This window comes from Cetorhinus maximus, chromosome 1, assembly GCF_964194155.1.
Source record: "Cetorhinus maximus chromosome 1, sCetMax3.hap1.1, whole genome shotgun sequence".
NCBI lineage: Eukaryota > Metazoa > Chordata > Chondrichthyes > Lamniformes > Cetorhinidae > Cetorhinus > Cetorhinus maximus.
Window position 1 is genome coordinate 199,408,626 of NC_135879.1, and position 20,025 is coordinate 199,428,650.

The 20,025-nt window shown below is 40.9% G+C and overlaps 1 protein-coding gene across 2 annotated transcripts in view; it reads left to right on the plus strand.

Moving 5' to 3' along the window:
- The window catches only part of LOC144686425 (interleukin-11 receptor subunit alpha-like), a 101,996-nt gene that overhangs the window by 45,131 nt on the left and 36,840 nt on the right, over nucleotides 1–20,025 (plus strand). For both annotated transcript variants that reach the window (XM_078551619.1, XM_078551629.1), the window contains exons 4-5: nucleotides 3,590–3,756; nucleotides 6,997–7,111. In XM_078551619.1, coding sequence (XP_078407745.1) covers nucleotides 3,590–3,756; nucleotides 6,997–7,111 — 282 coding nt within the window. The remainder of the gene's footprint in view (nucleotides 1–3,589; nucleotides 3,757–6,996; nucleotides 7,112–20,025) is intronic.

Consider the following 20,025-nt stretch of genomic DNA (forward strand, 5'->3'; position numbering starts at 1 on the left):
AGAGCTCATGGTGTAGGCAATAACATATTAACATGGATAGAGGATTGGTTAGCTAACAGGAAGCAGAGAGTAGGCATAAATGGCTGATCTTTGAGTTGACGAGCTGTAACCAGTGGAATGGAGGGATCAGTGTTGGGGCCTGAACTATTTAAAATTTGTATCAATGACTTGGATTAAAGCACTGAATGTATGGTCGTTAAATTTGCTGATGACACAAAGATAGGTAGGAAAGTAAGTTGTCACAATGACATAGAGCCTACAAAGAAATTCAGGTTAAGTTCAGTGGACAAAAATTTGGCAGATGGAGTATAATGTGGGAAAAATGTGAACTTTGGCCAGAAGAATATAAAAACAGTATATTTAAAGGAGCAAGACCGCAGAACTCTGAGGTATAGAGGGATCTTGGTGTCTGGTACATGAATCAGAAAAAGTTAGTATGCAGGTACAGCAAATTATTAGGAAGGCAAATGGAATATTGGCATTTATTTCAAGGGAAATTGTGTAGAAAAGAAGGGAAGTGCTGCTAGAGCTGTATAGGGCCTTAGTGAGACAGCATCTGGAGTACTGTGTGCAGTTTTAGTCTCCTTAGTTAAAGGATATAATTGCATTAAAAACTCTTCAAAGAAGGTTAATTTGACTGATTCCTGGGATGAAGGGGTTTTTTTATGGAGAAAGGTTGATCAGATTGGGTCTATCCTCATTAGAGTTTAGAAGAATGAGAAGTGATGTTGAAACATGTAACATCCTGAGGAGACTTGACAGGGTGGATGCTGAAAGGGTATTTTTCCTTGTGGGAGAGTCTAGAAATAGGGGAAACAATTTAAAAATTAGGGTTCTTCCATTTAAGACTGAGGATAGGGAATTTTCTTCTCTCAGGAGTTCTCTTCCCAGGGATAAGTGGAGGAATATATTCAAGGCTGAGTTGGATAGAATTTTGATCGGCAAGGGAGTGAAAGGTTGAGGGGGCTGGGGCGGTGTGGTGCAGATAGGAAAGTGGATCTGAGGCCATAGTCAGATTAGCCATGATCTTAACGAATAGCAGAGTAAGCTTGAGGAGCTGAATGGCTGACTCCTGCTCTTAGTCTTATATTGTGATAAAGGATCAGGAGGCATCAATACACAGCACACTGATCTTCTATCGTTAGATGTAAATTTAAATCCTGTCTATGCTACCACCTGGAGGTTCCCCTCCAAGTAACTCACCCCATCCTGACTTGGAAATATAACACCATTCCTTCACTGTCACTGGGTCAAAGTCCTGCACTCCCTTCCTAACAGTACATGGACTGCAGTGGTTCATGAAGACAGCTCACCACCACCTTCTCAAGGGCAACTAGGGATGGGCAATAAATGCTAGCCCAGCCAGCGAAGCCCACATCCCATGAATGAATAAATAAATGCTGGCTGACAGGCAGGATAAAGGTTCAATTTCCTTGCTGCATGTAAGGTGCCCTACATAAAAGCATGGACTTATTAAGGGCAGGCTGCACTTGACTAATTGAACAGAATTTATTTCAGGGATTCAAGTGTTTAGGTAAAAGTGAATGAGATGAACATTTATGGTTTAATTTTTTTTAGGAGTTAATAAAGGTGCAACCTGAGACTTTGAGAATTAAGGCACATAGCATTAGAGGGAATGAAGCTGCTTGGATGGATCCCCAGAAAGCAAAGTGTTGGATTAAACAGATATAAAACAGATATATTTTTGGATTGGCAAGATGTGTCTATGCTGTAGCAAAACAAGCTGTGCCGGGATCTCTCTTGTTTTCCATTTATTGACGTATTTTCAACATGGCCACAAGAGAAATGATGCTGAAGGTTGCTGATGCCAAATTAGGGAGAATGACAAACTCTGAGGGAGATTTCAGGGAGACTGATGAATGAAGTGTGAAGAGGGGTGGTGGATGTGGTTCATGTAGAGAAATATAAATAGTAGATTTTGGGAAAACTAAGTCTCTTGGTGTAAAAGCAGAGAGATCTAGAACTGCAGATGGAAAATACCACAAAAAGACAATGGGATCTTGGATTTCGTACATCACATCAAATGCAAAAGCAAGGAAGCAATGTTGAATTTGTATACATGTTGGTTGGGTCACAGTTGGAATATTGCATGTAGCTTTAGGCATTTCATTAAAGAGAGACTATCAAAACCATGCAAATGGTTTTGTGAAAATTCATTTGAATTATTTCAGGAAGTAGATATTATAATGATGTAATAAGGGATGGAAATATTGGATTTTTTTCAGAGGATTAAGGAGAAATAATAGAGATTTTTAACATTAAGAAAGGTTTACAAGAGTAAGTCATGTAAGTTTATCTGTAATAGTTGATAAATTCGGCAGAAATGTACTCCAGGTTATTGTTAGAATGAAGAAGGAAACTAGAAAAGTTGTTTTTTCTCATTCAGGACTATTAGAAACATGCAGTGATTTATATTAAGTGGCTAATGAGGCTGAAACTACCATCCAAGTTCTCTCTCAAAAGGTAAGTATTTGAAAAGGAATCTAAAAAGATGCACTAAAATTGAATTGAAGTGGATAGTCTCAGTAGATAAGCTGGCATAGACAAGATGTGATGAATAACACCAAAGTTGCTATGATTTCAATGATATGAGAACAACAGGATAAGATGACAAGCAATCTTACCTTGGAATATTGTATAAATCTAAATGACCATATTCAATAACTTGGCACTATGATGTTACGCAGGAAGAACTGCATAAATTCCTTATTTTATAGGTGGATAGATGACTAAGGATGTTGTTGGGGGCTGGGTGGTGCGGTGTTTTAGTGTGTGGTTACACTAAGTTTGTGTGTGTGTACCTAATAAAGGTGAAATGTATTCATTCGTGGAATGACATTAGGTGTTATAATATTGCCTCACTTACATCCCCATTTGAAATTAGCTTTTTGTATTCATGCTGTGTTTATTTAAGAGTGCTACTAATTCTTTGAAATCTATACCACTGCTCTCTATTTCTGGTTACGTGGTGGCATACTGAGTCCTGTGGGATTACAAATAATATTTTTTTCCTCTAGTTTTGATTTGATTGCATTCCTCTTTAGCTTTCACTAGAAATTCAGATGGATATTAGATTTAGTCTAACAGTGACATCAGGCCTTTAGGATCTTGGTCACAAGTAGTAAGGTGGAAGAATAAGTTTTTCATCCCTTTACCTGTGAAGGCGAAGGAACAGTAAAGTGAGTGAAAACATATATAGATGGTTTGGAGAATCCACAGAAATCTAGACAAGCCCAGAAAAAGATTTTTTCAAGGAATTTAAGTAGAATGATAGTTAATCCCTATTATCATGAAAGCAAACTTTCTGGGAATTGCCAGAAGAACAAGATTGACTGTTTCGGTACAAGTTAATGTGCGATAACTGTTCTGGAAGTTTATGAAAGGGGCAAAGTATTTACAGTAGTCTTGCATAAAGAGGCAAATGTATAGAAATAAAACCGTGAAATGAAATCACTTAGTGAATTATCGGGACCCCTAAATCCCTGATATGTGAAGATTTATTAATTGTTTTTTTGAGGTTTCAATGCGTGCACTAAAATATTCTTACGACATGTAACTTTATCAATAGGATTATTCAGTGGAAGGTTAATGGGACCCTTGTGGCCCTAACTAATGTTACAAAAGTACAACATGGAAATCTTGTGTTGTTGGTGGCAAACTTGCCCGTGGAAGGAAATTATAGTTGCTACGACAAGACTGGAAGATTGTTGCACTGGATTCAACTAAAACTTGGACGTAAGTCAAATTTATAATTTGGTAGGTATCTGTCATGACTGATAATACTTCTAAGAGAATACTGCCGTGGATACTGTGATTCAATTCAGAAAATCTATGGCAATTTTTAGCTCCAGAAAGCAACCTTTTGAGCCTTTCTTGGGGATTATAGTTGAAACTATTTAAACAGTATTAAGATGTTGCATTAAAACTTGTGCATGAAAGTATTGAATTTCCTTTTGAAAACTTATTTTCTATCTACAGTATCTGAAACTTAAAGTTCAGTCTAGTTACATGGACAGCCAAATAATTAATTGGTGATTTTTTTTAAATTTGAGGTGTACTGAGTTTTTAATTATGTATATCCAAGGTATCTACACATGAATGGGGCAGCAAAATTCATAAATAATTTAGATTATGCTGGAACTATTTTGGTTTTTTTCCTTCATTGGGACAAATGTTATGACACAGCAGTTGGTAAAGGCTGAGTAGTTTAAATCCCAGGGGGAAACTTGAACAACTGTCATAACCTATATTTTCAATTGATATGTTTGAGATGCAGCTCTGCATTCGGGAATAAAACCACCAAGCCTCAAGAGGTTTTTTTATATACAATTAAATTAAATGTTTATTAATTTAACAACAAATTTAAACACATACACATACACATGTCTACAAATTACTACCATATAATAACTTTTAAACAAATCCCCAAATTAATCACTTCCAGGTAAATCTTCACCAAGGCAACAATAACCCATAGACTTTAAACAGACACCAGGCAAAGCACATTTGACCTTTCTAATTCAAAAGGAGGTCACTTGCAATTTGGTTCCTTTGCAGACAGGTGTAGGTTTACAGGTTGGTTAGATCTTAAATGCCTCTGACTCTCTCTCACAAACTCCTTTCTGTTTATACCTAGCTTCACCTTTGAAAATAAATTTTCCATTGTATTATTAGGCTTTTAAATTTTACCTCTCCTAACAGTAAACCCTTTAATTCCACCAATTTTATTAGTAAATGAAAAAATAAATAAACACATTGCTTAGCTAGGTGCAAGATTTCACCCATTCTTTTGAATGGTTTATTCAACAAATGTAAATGTACTCTTTACCTTCTATCCTTACTTACTGTTTACCCAATTAACAACTCAAACTACTATACACCAAAGCACCCAGAGACTAGCTGGCTTTAATCCACTTAAGACACACACTAACACATACATAGACTAAAACCCTACTACAATTCCAATTTAAAAATAATTTCCAAAAACATTACAGACATTAATATCTCTTTGTGACACAAAGAAACGTTTTCAGACAGAATTCCCCTTATTTGGCTTGCACCTAGACTAATTATTTTAAACTGCCTACGCTCGCAACTTGATGTAATTCTACATCATGCATAGTAGAATAAACCAGTTTGAAATCTGTCTATGTTACTTCAATATTTAATTTTTACAATTAATCATAGGTAATGTTTTCCTTTCATTGCCTTCAGTGACCAAATTTCTGTTTGGAAGCACTCTATAAACGTTATATTACTACTTTCCAGTAGTAAAGCGGCTTTGATCTTGGCAGTTAGAATTTAAAAGCTGATTTTAGTTTAGGATTATCATGGGAAAAACTTCAGTATTGTGAGTAGGGTTGGTGGTGGTGTACGGTGGGGTCATTTGTCTAGTGTGGTTATGTTTATTCCAGTAATTCATGTATGATCCTAGATGGAGACTTAGTTGCTCATTTTATGCGTATGTCTTTCTGTTTCTCCCTGTTACTTTGCACTGTTCCATCACCAGTACTTTCTGTAGCCTGAGACCTTGCGTCCACTTTCATGAACACGTCAAATATAGATATTCCAGTACTATTAATGATGGGAGGCATTGAGTGAGGTATTTATGGAATGACTTGAAATTGGCTGAGTCAGAAGTGAATGGTAGTTATACCTGGAGCTACTTGGTGGCATAAATGAGCATCTTAAGTACTGATCTGTAGTGAGATCATTATTGTTTAAATTACATATAAATGGTTCAATAGCCAAAGAAATGAAAATATCTTGACTTTGATAAAGGTACGGATGAGGGAAAAGATGAGCAATTAGACCAAATTTAGAGGGACCTGTTGACTTGAGGAATTGCAAAGTGGCAGATCTTTAATGTGGAAAGTTTCTGCATAACTTTGAACCCTAGCAAGGCTACCTACAGATGCTTGACACATTTGTGGTTCTCCTGTAACCTTCAACATTTTACAAGTTCTGTCTCATGCTAGTTTCCATTATCTTGTCATAACCCCAAGAACAGCAAAGTAATTTCAAGCCGTCTGCTTTCAGTTCAGGACTTTGAATTAAGGAAATTAGGTCTGAAACACTCAGCTGCCTTCTTGCGCCACTAATCTCTTCTAACTCAAATCATAGTTATTAAACACGAGGAAACATACCAGAGAACTTTAGTGGTTGCAAGTATTCATATATGTATCAATCTAAGTCATATGTTGGCACCCAGAATAGCATATTCATGCTCTGTAATATGCTCTGCTGCAGGGTATCAGGACATATCACTCAAAGACTCCTCACATGGTAGACTATTTAGTAGTCTCAGTGTTGTGGAGAACTGGTACTTTTCCCACAGAAACATCAGTGGCTATCTTTGCAATCCTTCGTCTGTCTGATTACAAAATAGAAGGAACAGAGTCTTAACTCCAGGTCATCTAAATAAAAATGTAAGAAATGGCTGCAAGAGTAGACCATATGGCCCATTGAGCCTGCTCCGCCATTAGGTATGATCATGGTTGATCTTTGGTCTCAACTCCACTTTCCAGCCCACCCCCTTGATTCCCTGAGAGGCCAAAAATCTATCTCAGCCTTAAATATATTCAACGATGGAGCATCCACAACCTTCTGGGGTAGAGAATTCTAAAGATTCACAACCCTTGAGTGCAAAAATTTCTCGTCTCAGTCATAATTGACTGGCCCCTTATTCTGAAACTGTGCCCCATGTCCCAGATTCCTCAACCAGGTGAAACAAACTCTGTCTCTATCTCTATCTGTCTCTGTCTCCTATCAAGATTCTTAGCATCTTAATTAACTGCTTTTTAAGCTATGTTCTGTCAAGTATTTCAAACATGTTGTACAATGGGATTTATACTCTCAGTCAACAGGTTTTTTGTTCTCTGTAATTTTGTCAAATTTGTACTTATTAAATCTTATACCATCACATGTTGAATTCTTAGAAAATGGGGAGTTAACTATTTTCTGTTTCGTTAATAGATCCTCCAAGTAAGCCATTGGTGCACTGCAAGGCTTCAAATTTTTATAGAATTTCCTGCTCATGGAAGAAGAATCAAGAGGCAGCCTTTCCCACCAGTTATATTGCGACCTATAGGTAAGGTGTCTTCAGACACTTACATGTAGTGTAATTGTGAAATGGTTGACTCCTATTTAAATCACTGCTGCGTAACGTTTCTGGAATCCCTACCTCATCGTGTCAGAATCATCAGCAGTTCAGGGAGAAGACCCATCATCACTTTTTCAGGGTAAGTAGGAAGAGCAATAAAAGGAAGCTTTGGTTATAGTACCACTTACTAAGAAGGAGGCAAAACAAAGAAAGAAACAAGACTTGGAGAGAAATTGGTCCGTGTCTAACTAGATTTCTGGGAGAAAATAAGAGTTTGGGGCATCAATTTCTGGGCATGATCTTCTCCAGATGTGTGCAGCTGCTAAGTTGCCTCTTAAGATTTTCCTGCAAGCTGGCCCCACATCATGATACTGGACTCGTGAGTTGTATCTTGATTGACTTAGATGAGGCGCAAGGTCTACTTTTCAGTAAGCCTTGGGCCTTCATTTCTGCTTCATGTCAATTTCCAACACAAACTAATTTCCCAACTGGTGTGTGTTTGAAATTCATTCTAACATTGAGATTATATAAAAGAATTTCTGTGATTGGCACAAGGGTTGTATTATGAATGACTAACCAAGTATTGCCAGTTTATATATTTCCTCTTACTATTTGTGGATAAATGTTTGTGCAGCCTGATTCTTACAAGCAGCGAGACTGATCAGTATTAAAAAGTGTGTTACCCAATCCAGAGAGGCAGTTGATGTCACAAATTGCGAAAGCTGGAAAGGTTTAGTAAGTCTCTGGCTAAGTGGATTGAATACTTCTATGCTTCTGCAGATTGGTCTAATAGTCGTTTGGTAGTACAGAACTTGAGTATTGGTGAGAAAGAGACATTTTGTCAAAGCTTTTCATCTTGCACTCTTCAGGACAATTGCAAGAATACCAATGTCAGGGGAAGCAATAGCGTTATACTGTATGAAAGAGAGTGCTGATTGGTTGGCAGTGTGCACTGATAGAGGCGTTGCCATGGACAATGCACCAGTTAATGGTGACTGACAGTTAACTGTCAAGCATTGTTTGAAATTTTAAACCAGGCAGCTTAACTCTGGTCAAGACATTGCCCCAAGGAATGAACCAGCGAATGGCTATCACTTATTTTGTTTAGCTGAAACAAGCACGGTGTGTATACATGTTCTTTCTGTCTGCAAAGAACAGGGCCCTGTGTATTTGCTATGTTTCCAGTGCATGTAAATGCACCACACTTTGAGCCTAACTGATATTCTTAATTGGTTGTCAGCGTAATTCTTAGCACATAGGATTATTTAGCAAATGTCCAATGGCAGAATCACACCTAATGTTGAACACTTTGTTTTGAGTTTGCAAGCACGGGCTCGTTGGATGTGGTCTGTGCCTTGTCTGTTGCGAACAGCAGAAGGGATGTGCTGTTTGATACGATCCGCCAGTCTTTGGGACGTACGGCCTACATACCTAGCATTGCACTGGCACTGAAATTCATATACCACATTACTCGTTTGTGTGATAGGTGGGAAGTCTTTTTGACTTAATGGCAGAATCCTGTTAGTGGTGAATATCACTCGCTCTGCTACTGTATAGTAGCAGTGTGAAGCAGCTAGCTTCACCTGTAGCTCAAATGTTTGAGATACCTTGCCCTTCCATGGTAATCTGCGGTAAGCTGGGCACTTTTCAGGGCCAAAAGTGATAGCCTAAGGCCCGTTCATGTGTTTGCGTGGTATTCAGTGCGAAACGATCTGATCAGAATAGCCATTATCCTGCAGGATGTCTTTGATGTGCCCTATTTCAGCATCAAGCTTGCATGGTAAGCAATTGGCTGAGGCCCTAAATACGAGGTTGCCGATAAGACCAGTCTTATAGCACGTGGAACTGTAAGAATCCCAAAGCGCGTATTGACCAGTGAAGGTAGGCTTGCGGTAGATCATGGTAGAGAACCCCCTGGCAGATTTCTCAACTACGTCAAGGAAGGGGAGTTAATTTGACTGCTCCATTTCAAATGTGAATTTGAGCGCAGGATGGAGCCCATTAAGACGCACAGGTAAATTATTACATGCTGCCACGGATTTAAATAGAGCAAACGTATCATCCACGTATCAGAAATATGCAAGTGGTAGGAGGTTAGGTGTCATTCCATTGAAGACACATTTCTCATGGAACCCAACAAAGATGTTTGTTAGAGCTGGGCCTAGAGCGATCCCACGGCTACACCATCTATTTGGGCATACATGGTGACATTAAAATGCGCAAGTTGCTGAGTTCATAAGATCATTGAATACTGATTCGTGCAATGGTGGCAGGTCTAGAGCACTATGATATAGTGTTGCAGCGCAAATATCTATGGCTTCCTTAAGTGGAACATTGTTGAATAACTTAGCAATGTCAGGTGAGCACATGGACACAGCATCGCTATCGACATGCAAGTCCATCTCGTCTTCACAAACGTGAAGGAATCCTTCATCGTGCATCTGGAAAATTTGTTCAAAACTGGTTGTAACAATTTGCTCAACCATTTGGCTAATTCATGCTGTGCAGAACCAGTCATAGATAACATGGGGCATAAAGGGACATAACCTTTGTGTGTCCTGGGCAGCCCATACATAAGCGGACACAGCGAGCCACGAGGGCATACCCTGTCATATATATCAGGCTCATCGTTCTTACACAAGTCCAGCAAGAATTTCTTTAGCTTAGTTTCCAGCAAGGCTGCCCATCATGTTGAGCGGCAAGTCCAATGGATCCGAATTTGGACCCATCATTAAGAATGGCATGCATTTTGTTGATATAGTCAGGCTTATTAAGGAATGACTATTCCCATCCCTTTGTCAGGCTTACTGATGTTTATGTCCGGCTTAGCTAACCAATCTGCACTCTTTTCTCATACAGCCTAAAGTTGTTGCTTCCCCTGACATTGGTATTCTAGCGATTGTCCTGATGGGTGCAAGATGAAAAGCTTTGACAACATGTCTTTTTTCAGCAATACCCAGATTGGTCTAAATTCTAAATAAATCATAGTGTGTATATATTTTGTGGTGTACCACAGGGATCTGTGCTTGGTCCCCTATTATTTGTCATTTATATAAACGACATAGATGACTATGTGAGGGGTAGGATTAGTAAGTTTGCGGATGACACGAAGATTGGCTGGGTGGTTAACAGTGAGGTTGAGTGTCTTGGGCTACAGGAAGATATAGACGGGATGGTCAAATGGGTGGATAAGTGGCAGATGGAATTTAACCCTGAAAAGTGTGAGGTGATACACTTTGAAAGGAGCAATTTGACAAGGAAGTATTCGATGAATGGCATGACACTAGGAAGTTCTGAGGAACAAAGGGACCTTGGCGTGTGTGTCCATAGATCTCTGAAGGCAAGAGGGGCATGTTAGTGGGGTGGTGAAAAAGGCATATGGGACACTTGCCTTCATCAATCGAGGCATAGATTACAAAAGTAGGGAGGTCATGTTGGAGTTGTATAGAACCTTGGTGAGGCCACAGCTGGAGTACTGTGTGCAGTTCTGGTCGCCACATTATAGGAAGGATGTGATTGCACTGGAGGGGGAGCAGAGGAGATTCACCAGGATGTTGCCTGAGATGAAACATTTAAGTTATGAAGAGAGGTTGGATAGACTTGGGTTGTTTTTGTTGGAGCAGAGAAGACTGAGGGGCAACCTGATCGCGGCATACAAGATTATGAGGGGCATGGACAGGGTGGATAGGGAGCAGTCGCTCCCCTTAGTTGAAGGGTCAGTCACGGGGGGGGGGATGTGAGGGAAAAACTCACCAGAGGGTGGTGACGGTCTAGAATGCACTGCCTGGGAGGTTGGCGGAGGCGGGTTGCCTCACATCCTTTAAAAAGTACCTGGATGAGCACTTGGCACGTCATAACATTCAAGGCTATGGGCCAAGTGCTGGTAAATGGGATTAGGTAGGTAGGTCAGGTGCTTCTCACGTGTTGGTGCAGACTCGATGGGCCGAAGGGCCTCTTCTGCACTGTGATTCTGTGAAATGCAGGAATGCGAGTCACAAGATAATTAATTGGAGGAGGTTGTAAAGTGTTCCATTAGCGTTGTTTCAGAATGTTTTGATCGAATTGCTGCATCCTGACTTATTCCGGTAAATTCCAGGATTTAATCTACATCTATCCATTTGAAACATTGAATGCTGTTTTTACTTTCTGGATTTTTTTTTGTAATTTTTGTTCATGGACGTAAGGGATGTTATTGGATAAGTGGACATTTTTCCTTTTAGACGCTTTGTTGCTCCTATCCGCTACTCCCAGGTCAGATGTGCAACCTACTGCTCTCTTAATTTGGAGTCGATAAATTTTAATTGTTGAACAATTTTATTTTTTTTCCATCAATTCTTCAGTATAGTTTGGTCACAGAATTTGTTTGCTTCCTTCAGTGCCCATGATCAGTATGTTTTGTATGTAAGGGGTGCATATTCCTTACCCTTGTAGTGTGTATCCTAATTAAATAATTCCACCAACCAGCTTTTGAGAGTTTAAAAATAAAGGTTATTTATTCTTTCACGCTTGTCCCAACTTAAACACACTCTCCCACACACACTCACGCGGTCATACGCACGAATGCACAATGATTAGGTACAGATGAAGGCTACAAATTAAAATTATCTCAGTCACTGATTTATGCTCCCACAAAGTAGGCCTATAGTTTCTTGGATGGTTTCGATGTGTTGAAGTGAGGGATTTGCAAAGCGAAAGATTTTTATAGAGATTTCTCATAGTTGAATTTCAAGAGGCTCTTTAATATGGAACATAACTTGGGAAGAAATGTTGACACTTTGACGCCAGACATAAAACCACAATTTTATCTTATTTAGACATTCAGCTGCTCCAGAAATAGTGAATGTTTAATTTGAAAATCTGTCAAGTTGCGTGGCCTAATGTTGACCAGAGAGGCATACTGCAGAATACTGAGTAACCATATTCCACTGGGGGGGAACAGTGTGGTTGAAAAAGAAGAAAACCAAAGATTTGAAAAAAAAAAGCACTTTCCACAAGTAAATCAGTAGGTAGATCAGACAAGAGAGATGAATCTAAGAAAGCTAATAAATTAAACCGATTTGCTAAGAAGAGGTTTACTTGAATGGTTCCAGGGATAAGGAATTGCATTTACATGGATAGACTAAAGAACCTGTGGTTGTTCCTTTCGTGCTGCACAATTCGATGATCAGGAATGCTAAAATATAAAACTAGATTAAAAATGTGGAGAACATGAAACACCATCTGAAAAAACATAGATGCCTTGCAAGCAATTGGCTAATGAAGTAGTGGGGCCAGTACAGGATCCCGAATGTGACAATGTCAAATGGGAAAGAGATATCAATAGCAATGACGCCATCATTTAGGATAAGTGAGGAAACAACAAGAAATCTTCCCAATAAAAGAGGTGACATTTTCAGGGAATGATATGGAAATTTTGAGTGATATTTTAATTTTTAACGAACAGAGAGAATGGAAAAAAATATTACAGAATCATACAATGAGGCCATTTGGATCATTGTGCCTAAGCTGATAGTTAGAAAGAAATGTAGGAAATAGGACCAGGAGTAAGCCAGCCGGCCCCTTGAGCCTGCTCTGCCATTCTACCAGAACATTGTTGATAAGGCCATATGACGTAGGAGCAGAAGTAGGCCATTCAGCCCATCGAGTCTGCTCTGCCATTCAGTGGGATCATGGCTGATCTGCTAATCCTCAACTCCACTTTCCTGCCTTTTCCCCATAACCCTTGATTTCCTTACAGATTAAAAACCTGTCTATCTCAGCCTTGAATATACTTAATGACCTAGCCTCTACAGCCCTCTGTCGTAAAGAATTCCACAGATTCACTACCCTCTGAGAGAAGAAATGCCTTCTCTCCTCTGTCTTAAATGGGTGACCCCTTACTCTGAGATTATGCCCTCTGGTCCTAGGCTCTCCCACAAGGGGAAACAACCTCTCAACATCTACCCTGTCAAGCCCCCTAAGAATGTTTCAATAAGGTCACCTCTCTTTCTTATAAACCCCAGTGAGGACAGGCCCAACTGACTCAACCTCTCCTCATAAGAAAATCACTCCATACCCGGTATCAACCTAATGAACCTTTTCTGGAAAGCCTCCAATGCCGGTACACCTTTTCTGAGATAAGGGGACCAAAACTGTTTACAGTATTCTAGATGTGGTCTAACTAGTGCCTTTTATAGTTTTAGCAAGACATCCTATTTTTATACTCCAATTCCCATTGAAATAAAGGCCAACATCCCATTTGCCTTCCCTGTTACCTGTTGAACTTGTATGTTAGCTTTTTATGATTCATGCATGAGGACCCCCAAATCCCTCTGTCCTGCAACTTTCTGCAGTCTTCCTCCATTTAAATAATATTCAGCTCCTCTATTCTTCCTGCCAAAATGCATGACCTCACATTTTCCCACATTATATTCTATCTGCCAAGTTTTTTGCCCACTCACTTAACCTATCTATATCCCTCTGTAGACTGTCATCCTCACCTCTTGCCTTCCCACCTATTTTTGTGTCATCCACAAACTTGGCGATAGTACAGTCACTTCCTTCATCCAAATCATTAATATATATTGTAAATAATTGTGGCCCCAGCACTCTTCCCTGTGGCACTCCACTAGTTACAGGTTGCCACCCTGAAAATGCCCCCCTTATCCCAACTCTCTGTCTTCTATTAGTTAACCAATCCTCTCTCCATGCTAATATACTACCCCCAACACCATGGGCTTTTATCTTATTAAGTAGCCTTCTGTGTGGTACGTTATCGAACGCCTTTTGGAAAGCCAAACATATTACATCTACTGGTTCCCCTTTATCTATCCTGCTTGTTACCTCCTCAAAGAACTCTTAATAAATTTGTCAGGCATGATTTCCCCTTCATGAAGCCTCTACTTGATTATATTATGCATTTCTAAATGCTGTGCTATTACATCCTTTATAATAGACTCTAAATTTTTTCCAAATGATGGGTGTTAAGCTAACTGGCCTATAGATCGCTGTTTTTTGTCTCCCTTTCTGAATAAGGGTGTTATGTTGGCAGTTTTCCAATCCTCTGGAATTTTTCCAGAATCTAAGGATTCTTGGAAGATTACTACCAGTGCATCCACTATCTCTGCAGCCACTTCTTTTAATACCCTAGGATGCAACCCATCAGGTCCAGGGGACTTAGTGGCCTTTAGCCCCATTACTTTCCCTAGTACTTTTTCTCTAGTGATAGTTATTGTATTTATTTCCGCCCCCACTTTTGCTCCTTGATTATTTATTATTTTTGGAATGCTATTACTGTCTCATACCGTGAAGACTGATGCAAAGTATATATTCAACTCCTCTGCCATTTCCCCATTTTTATTTCTCCACCCTCATTCGCTAAGAGGCCCATGTTCACTTTGACCTCTCTCTTCTTTATTATATATTTAAAGAAGCTCTTACTGTCCATTTTTATATTACTTGCTAGTTTACCCTCAAGGTTTATTTTTTCCCTCTTTATCATTTGTTTGGTCATCTTTTGTTGATTTTTAAAACTTTCCCAATCCTCTGGCTTACCAATAATCTTTGCCACATTTTCGATTTGATATCACCCTTAACTTCCTCGGTTAACCATGGTTGGTTTATCCCCTTCCTAGAATCCTTCTTCCTCACTGGGATATATCTTTGTTGTGAGTCATGAATTATTTGCCATTGTTTATCAACTATCTTTTCTGCTAAACTCCTTTCCCAGCCCACTCCAGCCAACTCTGCCCTCATTCCTTTGTAATTACCCTTATTTAAGTTTAACACAGTTGTCTCTGACCCAACTTTCTCTCTCTCAAACTGAATGCTAAATTCTACCATGTTATGGTCACTGTTTCCTATGGAATCTTTTACTCTGAGATCATATATTAAACCTGCCTCATTACACATTACCAAATCCAAAATAATCTGATCCCTGGTTGGATCCACAACATATTGTTCTGGGAAACTGTCCTGAATACACTCTATGAATTCTTGCTCGTGGCTACCTCTGCCAATCTGATTTTCCCAATCTACATGTAGATGAAAATCACACATGATTAATGTACTGCCTTTTTTACATACTGTCTGGAAGGAAGATTTAATAATTCCGTGTTATTGGAATTTATTGTAATATAGTGGTATCTGTGTCTGTGTTTTTGTGTGTGAGAGTTATTTGGATTAAAGGCATCTGGTCTGAAGGCTTTGAGGTGGTAGAAGATGAGCTAGGCTTGAAATGTTAAGTAGGTAAACATAGGTGTCAAGGGAACACTTGCATTTTTAAGTAAACTAGGCCAGATTGCTTTCAAAACAGGGAGTGAAATGTGTCACCTAGCCAGGTGAAGTTCAGAAACAGTGGGGAGAATTTTCACGTTGCCATGTGGGGGCAGGCCCCACACAGTGAGGTGTGAAATGACGCGCGGTGACGTCGGGTGTGCATCCCGACGTCACCACGCGTCATTCCAATCTTCCGCTCGGTGGGCACGCACCGGAGACGGCTGCACGCCCCCCGAACTGTCAAAGGCCTGTAAAAGCCATTAGGAGAGTAATTTAAATAATTGGCAGGGCTGCCCGTCTAACCTTAAGGTTGGCGGGCAGGCGAAGACCCCAAGCGGCCTTCGCGTTTTTCATGAAACCTCATCCACAGATGGGATGAGGTTTCATGAAGATTTTATTAAATTAATAAATATTTTTTTCACATTTCATAAACATGTCCCAGCTCATCTGACACCCTCACATGAGGGGACATGTCTAAGTAATTTTAATCTGTCTTTATTTTAAACTTTCAATTTGAACTTCATCTCCCTGAGACAGCTCTGTGCCTTCTGTGCTCTTTTGCATGCATGCACAAAAGAGCGCAGGCCCTGACTCTCCCATCTCCCGCCCGCACACAGGTAGCACTGAGCGGGCCTTAATTGGCCCACCCACGTAAAATGGTGGCGCTCTGCCGATCGCTGGTGGACATTGGCTCCACACCCACCCGTGCCCACTCCCAACTGGCCCACCCAACAGGCAGAAGATTCTGTCCAGTGTGTTTATTTTCCCAAAGATTACTGGTAAAACTTAGTACTACTGGTCCAGTACAGCTACAACATTGGCATCTACCCGGCTAGGTGGAAAATTGCCCAGGTATGTTCTGTACACAAAAGCAGGACAAATCTATCCCGGCCAATTACTGTCCCATCAGTCTACTCCCAATCATCACTAAAGTAATGGAAGGGGTCATCAACAGTGCTGTCAAGCAGCACTTGCTTAGCAACAGCACTTGCTTAGCAATAACCTGCTGACTGATGCCCAGTTTGGGTTCTGCCAGAGCCACTCAGCTCCTGACCTTATGACAGCCTTGGTTCAAACATGGACAAAAGATCTGAACTCCCGAGATGAGGTGAGAGTGACTGCCCTTGACATCAGGCAGCATTTGACCAAGTGTGGCATCAAAGAGACTGAGCAAACTGGAGCCAATGGAAATCAGGGGGAAAACTCTGCTGTTCGGAGTCATACCTGGCACAAAGGAAGATGTTTGTGGTTGTTGGAGGTCAGCCATCTCTGCTCCAGGACATCACTGCAGGAGTTCCTCAGGGTAGTATACTGGGCCCACTCATCTTCAGCTGCTTCATCAATGACCTTCCTTCCATTATAAGGTCAGACGGGGGGATGTTTGCTGATGATTGCACAATCTTCAGCACCATTTCGTGACTCCTCAGATACTGAAGCAGTCCGTGTCCAAATGCAGCATGACCTGGACAATATCCAGGCTTGGGCTGACAAGTGGCAAGTAATATTCACGCCACACAAGTTTCGGGTAATGACCATCTCCAACAAGAGAGAATCCAGTCACCGTCCCTAGATGTTCAATGACATTACCATCACTGAATCCCCTACTATCAACATCCTGGGGGTTACCATTGACCAGAAACTGAACAGGACTAGCCATATAAATACTGTGACTACAAGATCAGGAATCGTGCGACGAGTAACTCACCTCCTGACTCCCGAAAGCCTGTCCACCATCTACAAGGCACAAGCCAGGAGTGTGATTGAATACTTCCCACTTGCCTGGATGAGTGCAGCTCCCACAACACTTAAGAAGCTTGACACCGTCCAGGACAAAGCAGCCCGCTTGATTGGCACCACATCCACAAACATTCACCCCCTCCACCACCGATGCACAGTGGCAGCAGTGTGTACCATCTACAAGATACACTGTAGGAATTCACTAAGGCTCCTTAGACAGCACCTTCCAAACCCACGACCACTACCATTTAGAAGGACAAGGGCAGCAGATAGATGGGAACACCACAACCTGGAAGTTCTCCTCCAAGTCACTCACCATCCTGACTTGGAAATATTTCGCCGTTCCTTCACTGTTGCTGGGTCAAAATCCTGGAACTCCCTTCCTAACAGCACTGTGGATGTACCTACACCACAGGGACTGCAGCAGTTTAAGAAGGCAGCTCACCCCTGCCTTCTCGAGGACAACAATGGGTGGGCAATCAATGCTGGCACAGCCAGCAAATCCCACATCCTGTGAACGAATTGTTAAAAATGAGAGATTTTAATTATCAGAGAGGTAAAGCCCAAAGACATGGTGAAACAATGGGAATTTGCTTTCAAAGGGGAAAATGTGTATAACGGAGCCAAGGCTTGTATAAGGGTAGGCATCTTAGTATCTTACAAGTGTGATAAGTGTTCAGCATCTATGTCTTAAGCTTGCTGCCTTCAAACAACTGAAGTTAAGAAGACTCACTTTAAATTCGACTGGTCTGGGGTATTGTGCATCACTTTGCTTGGGTCTTTTAAAATCTGTGTGTCTTACTGTTGCCTTAACGAAAGTGTAACTGGGAGTTAAATTAATCAGGGGTTTTAGAAGTTAATGTACTAGTAATTTGTAGACATATGTATGTGCGTAAAAATCATTTTTCTTGTTAATAAATGTTTGTTTAATCTAGCTTTGTAAAAACCTATAAGACTTGGTGGTCTTATTACTACTGAATTCAAGGCACGCATCTCAATTTAGACAAATTGCAAAACAAGCTGTGGCAACAGTTTCAAGTTTCCCTTTGGGATTTGAACAACTCTGCATTTACCTTCAGCTGTGCCACAACACCTCATCATTTCCTGATTTATTCTCTGTCCTACAATATAGCTACTGTTAGGGGGCCTATAGACTACTCCCACCAGTGTCGTTTGCTCCTTGTTATTTCTTAGCTCCATCCATATGGATTCTAGATATTCCAATCCAAGATTATTTCTTGCTATCGTGCTTATTCCATCTCATACTAACAAAGCTACTCCACCACCCTTTCCTTCCTGTCTGTCCTTTCGAAAAGTCACACTCCTAAATATTTAGTTCCCAGCTTTGATCTCCTTGTAACCATGTCTCCATAATGGCCATAAGTTCATATCCATTAACCTCTTTGTGCCGTTAATTCTTTAATCTTGTTCAGAAAACTGCGTGCAGTTAAGTGAAGAGCCATTAATTTTGCCTTTTTACTATTTTTTCACCCTTTGACCCTATTTGCTTTTTTGTTAATGTTTGTACCCTCTGTCCCTTCCTGTCACTCTCTGGGAATCATTACCTAAATAGCTGCCCTGCAATGCTGCCATATCCTTTTGCTTTGTAAGCCTACATATCCCCTCTCCTGAACCCTGCTCCCCACTCCCCCACCTCTACAGTTATTCTATTCGCCAGGACACTGGTCCCAGCACGGTTCAAGTGAAGCCCGTCCCACCGGAACAGCTCCTTTCTGCCCCAGTGCTGGTGCCCGTGCCCCATGAACTGAAAGCCATTCCTCCTACACCAATCTTTGAGCCACGCATTTTACTCCTTGATTTTATTTACCCTGTGCCAGTTTGCCCGTGGCTCAGATAGTAATGCTGAGATTATTACCTTGGAGGTTCTGTTTTTTAATTTAGCTCCTAACTCTTCAATTTCTTTCAGGAGACCCTCCGTTCTAGTCCTATCAATGTCGTTGGTAGCAACATGGATGATGACAACTGGATCCCTCCCACTCCAAGTTCCTCTCCAGCCCTGAGGAGATGTCCTTAACCCTGGCACTGGGCAGGCACACAGCCTTCGGGACTCATATTCATGGCTGCAGAGAACAAAATCAATCCCCCTAATTATACTGTCCCCAACCACTACCACATTCCTATTTCTTCCCCCCACTTGAATGGCTCCCTGTACCACAGTACCATGGCCAGTTCACTCATCCTCCCTGCAGACCCGCTCTTGTCCACACAGTTTGCAAGAATCTCGTAACTGTTGGACAATTGCAGGGGCTGAGGCTCCTCAGATGCTACCCCCTGGGTTCCCATACTTGCCTCACCCGGGGTCACACCCTCCTGTCCCTGATCACAAACCAAATTTGAATTACTTAACCTGAGGGGCGACCACTTCTTGGAATGAAATTTCCAGATAAGTTTCCCCCTCCCTGATGTGACGCAATGTCTGCAGCTCAGACTCCAGCTCCTCGACTCTGATCTGAAGTTCCTTGAGCTGCAAATACTTACAACAGATGTGTTCACTCTGGGTCAGCTTGGTGTCCAGCAGCTCCCACATGCTGCAGCAACAACACATCGCCCATCCTACCATCACTATTGTATTTTATTTAATTTATTAATTAATTACTCGCATATCCCTGCTCTTTACACTTGAAGGATCCCCTGCTCTTCACACGTTATTGTAATTTCTTTACACCAATATCGATCTTATACTTTCCCTGCACTCATTGTGGTTTGTGACGTCACTCCGCCAATGGTCTCACATGAACTCTCCCCGTTCATTTTAAAATGAACTCTCCCAGCTCCCCGTGTTCTTTTTAAAATGAAGCCTCCCCGCTCTCTGCGCTCTTTTTTTGAAAATAAAGCCGCCCCGCTTTTTTTAAAAATGAAGTCTCCTCTTTTTAAAAAAAAATCTTCCA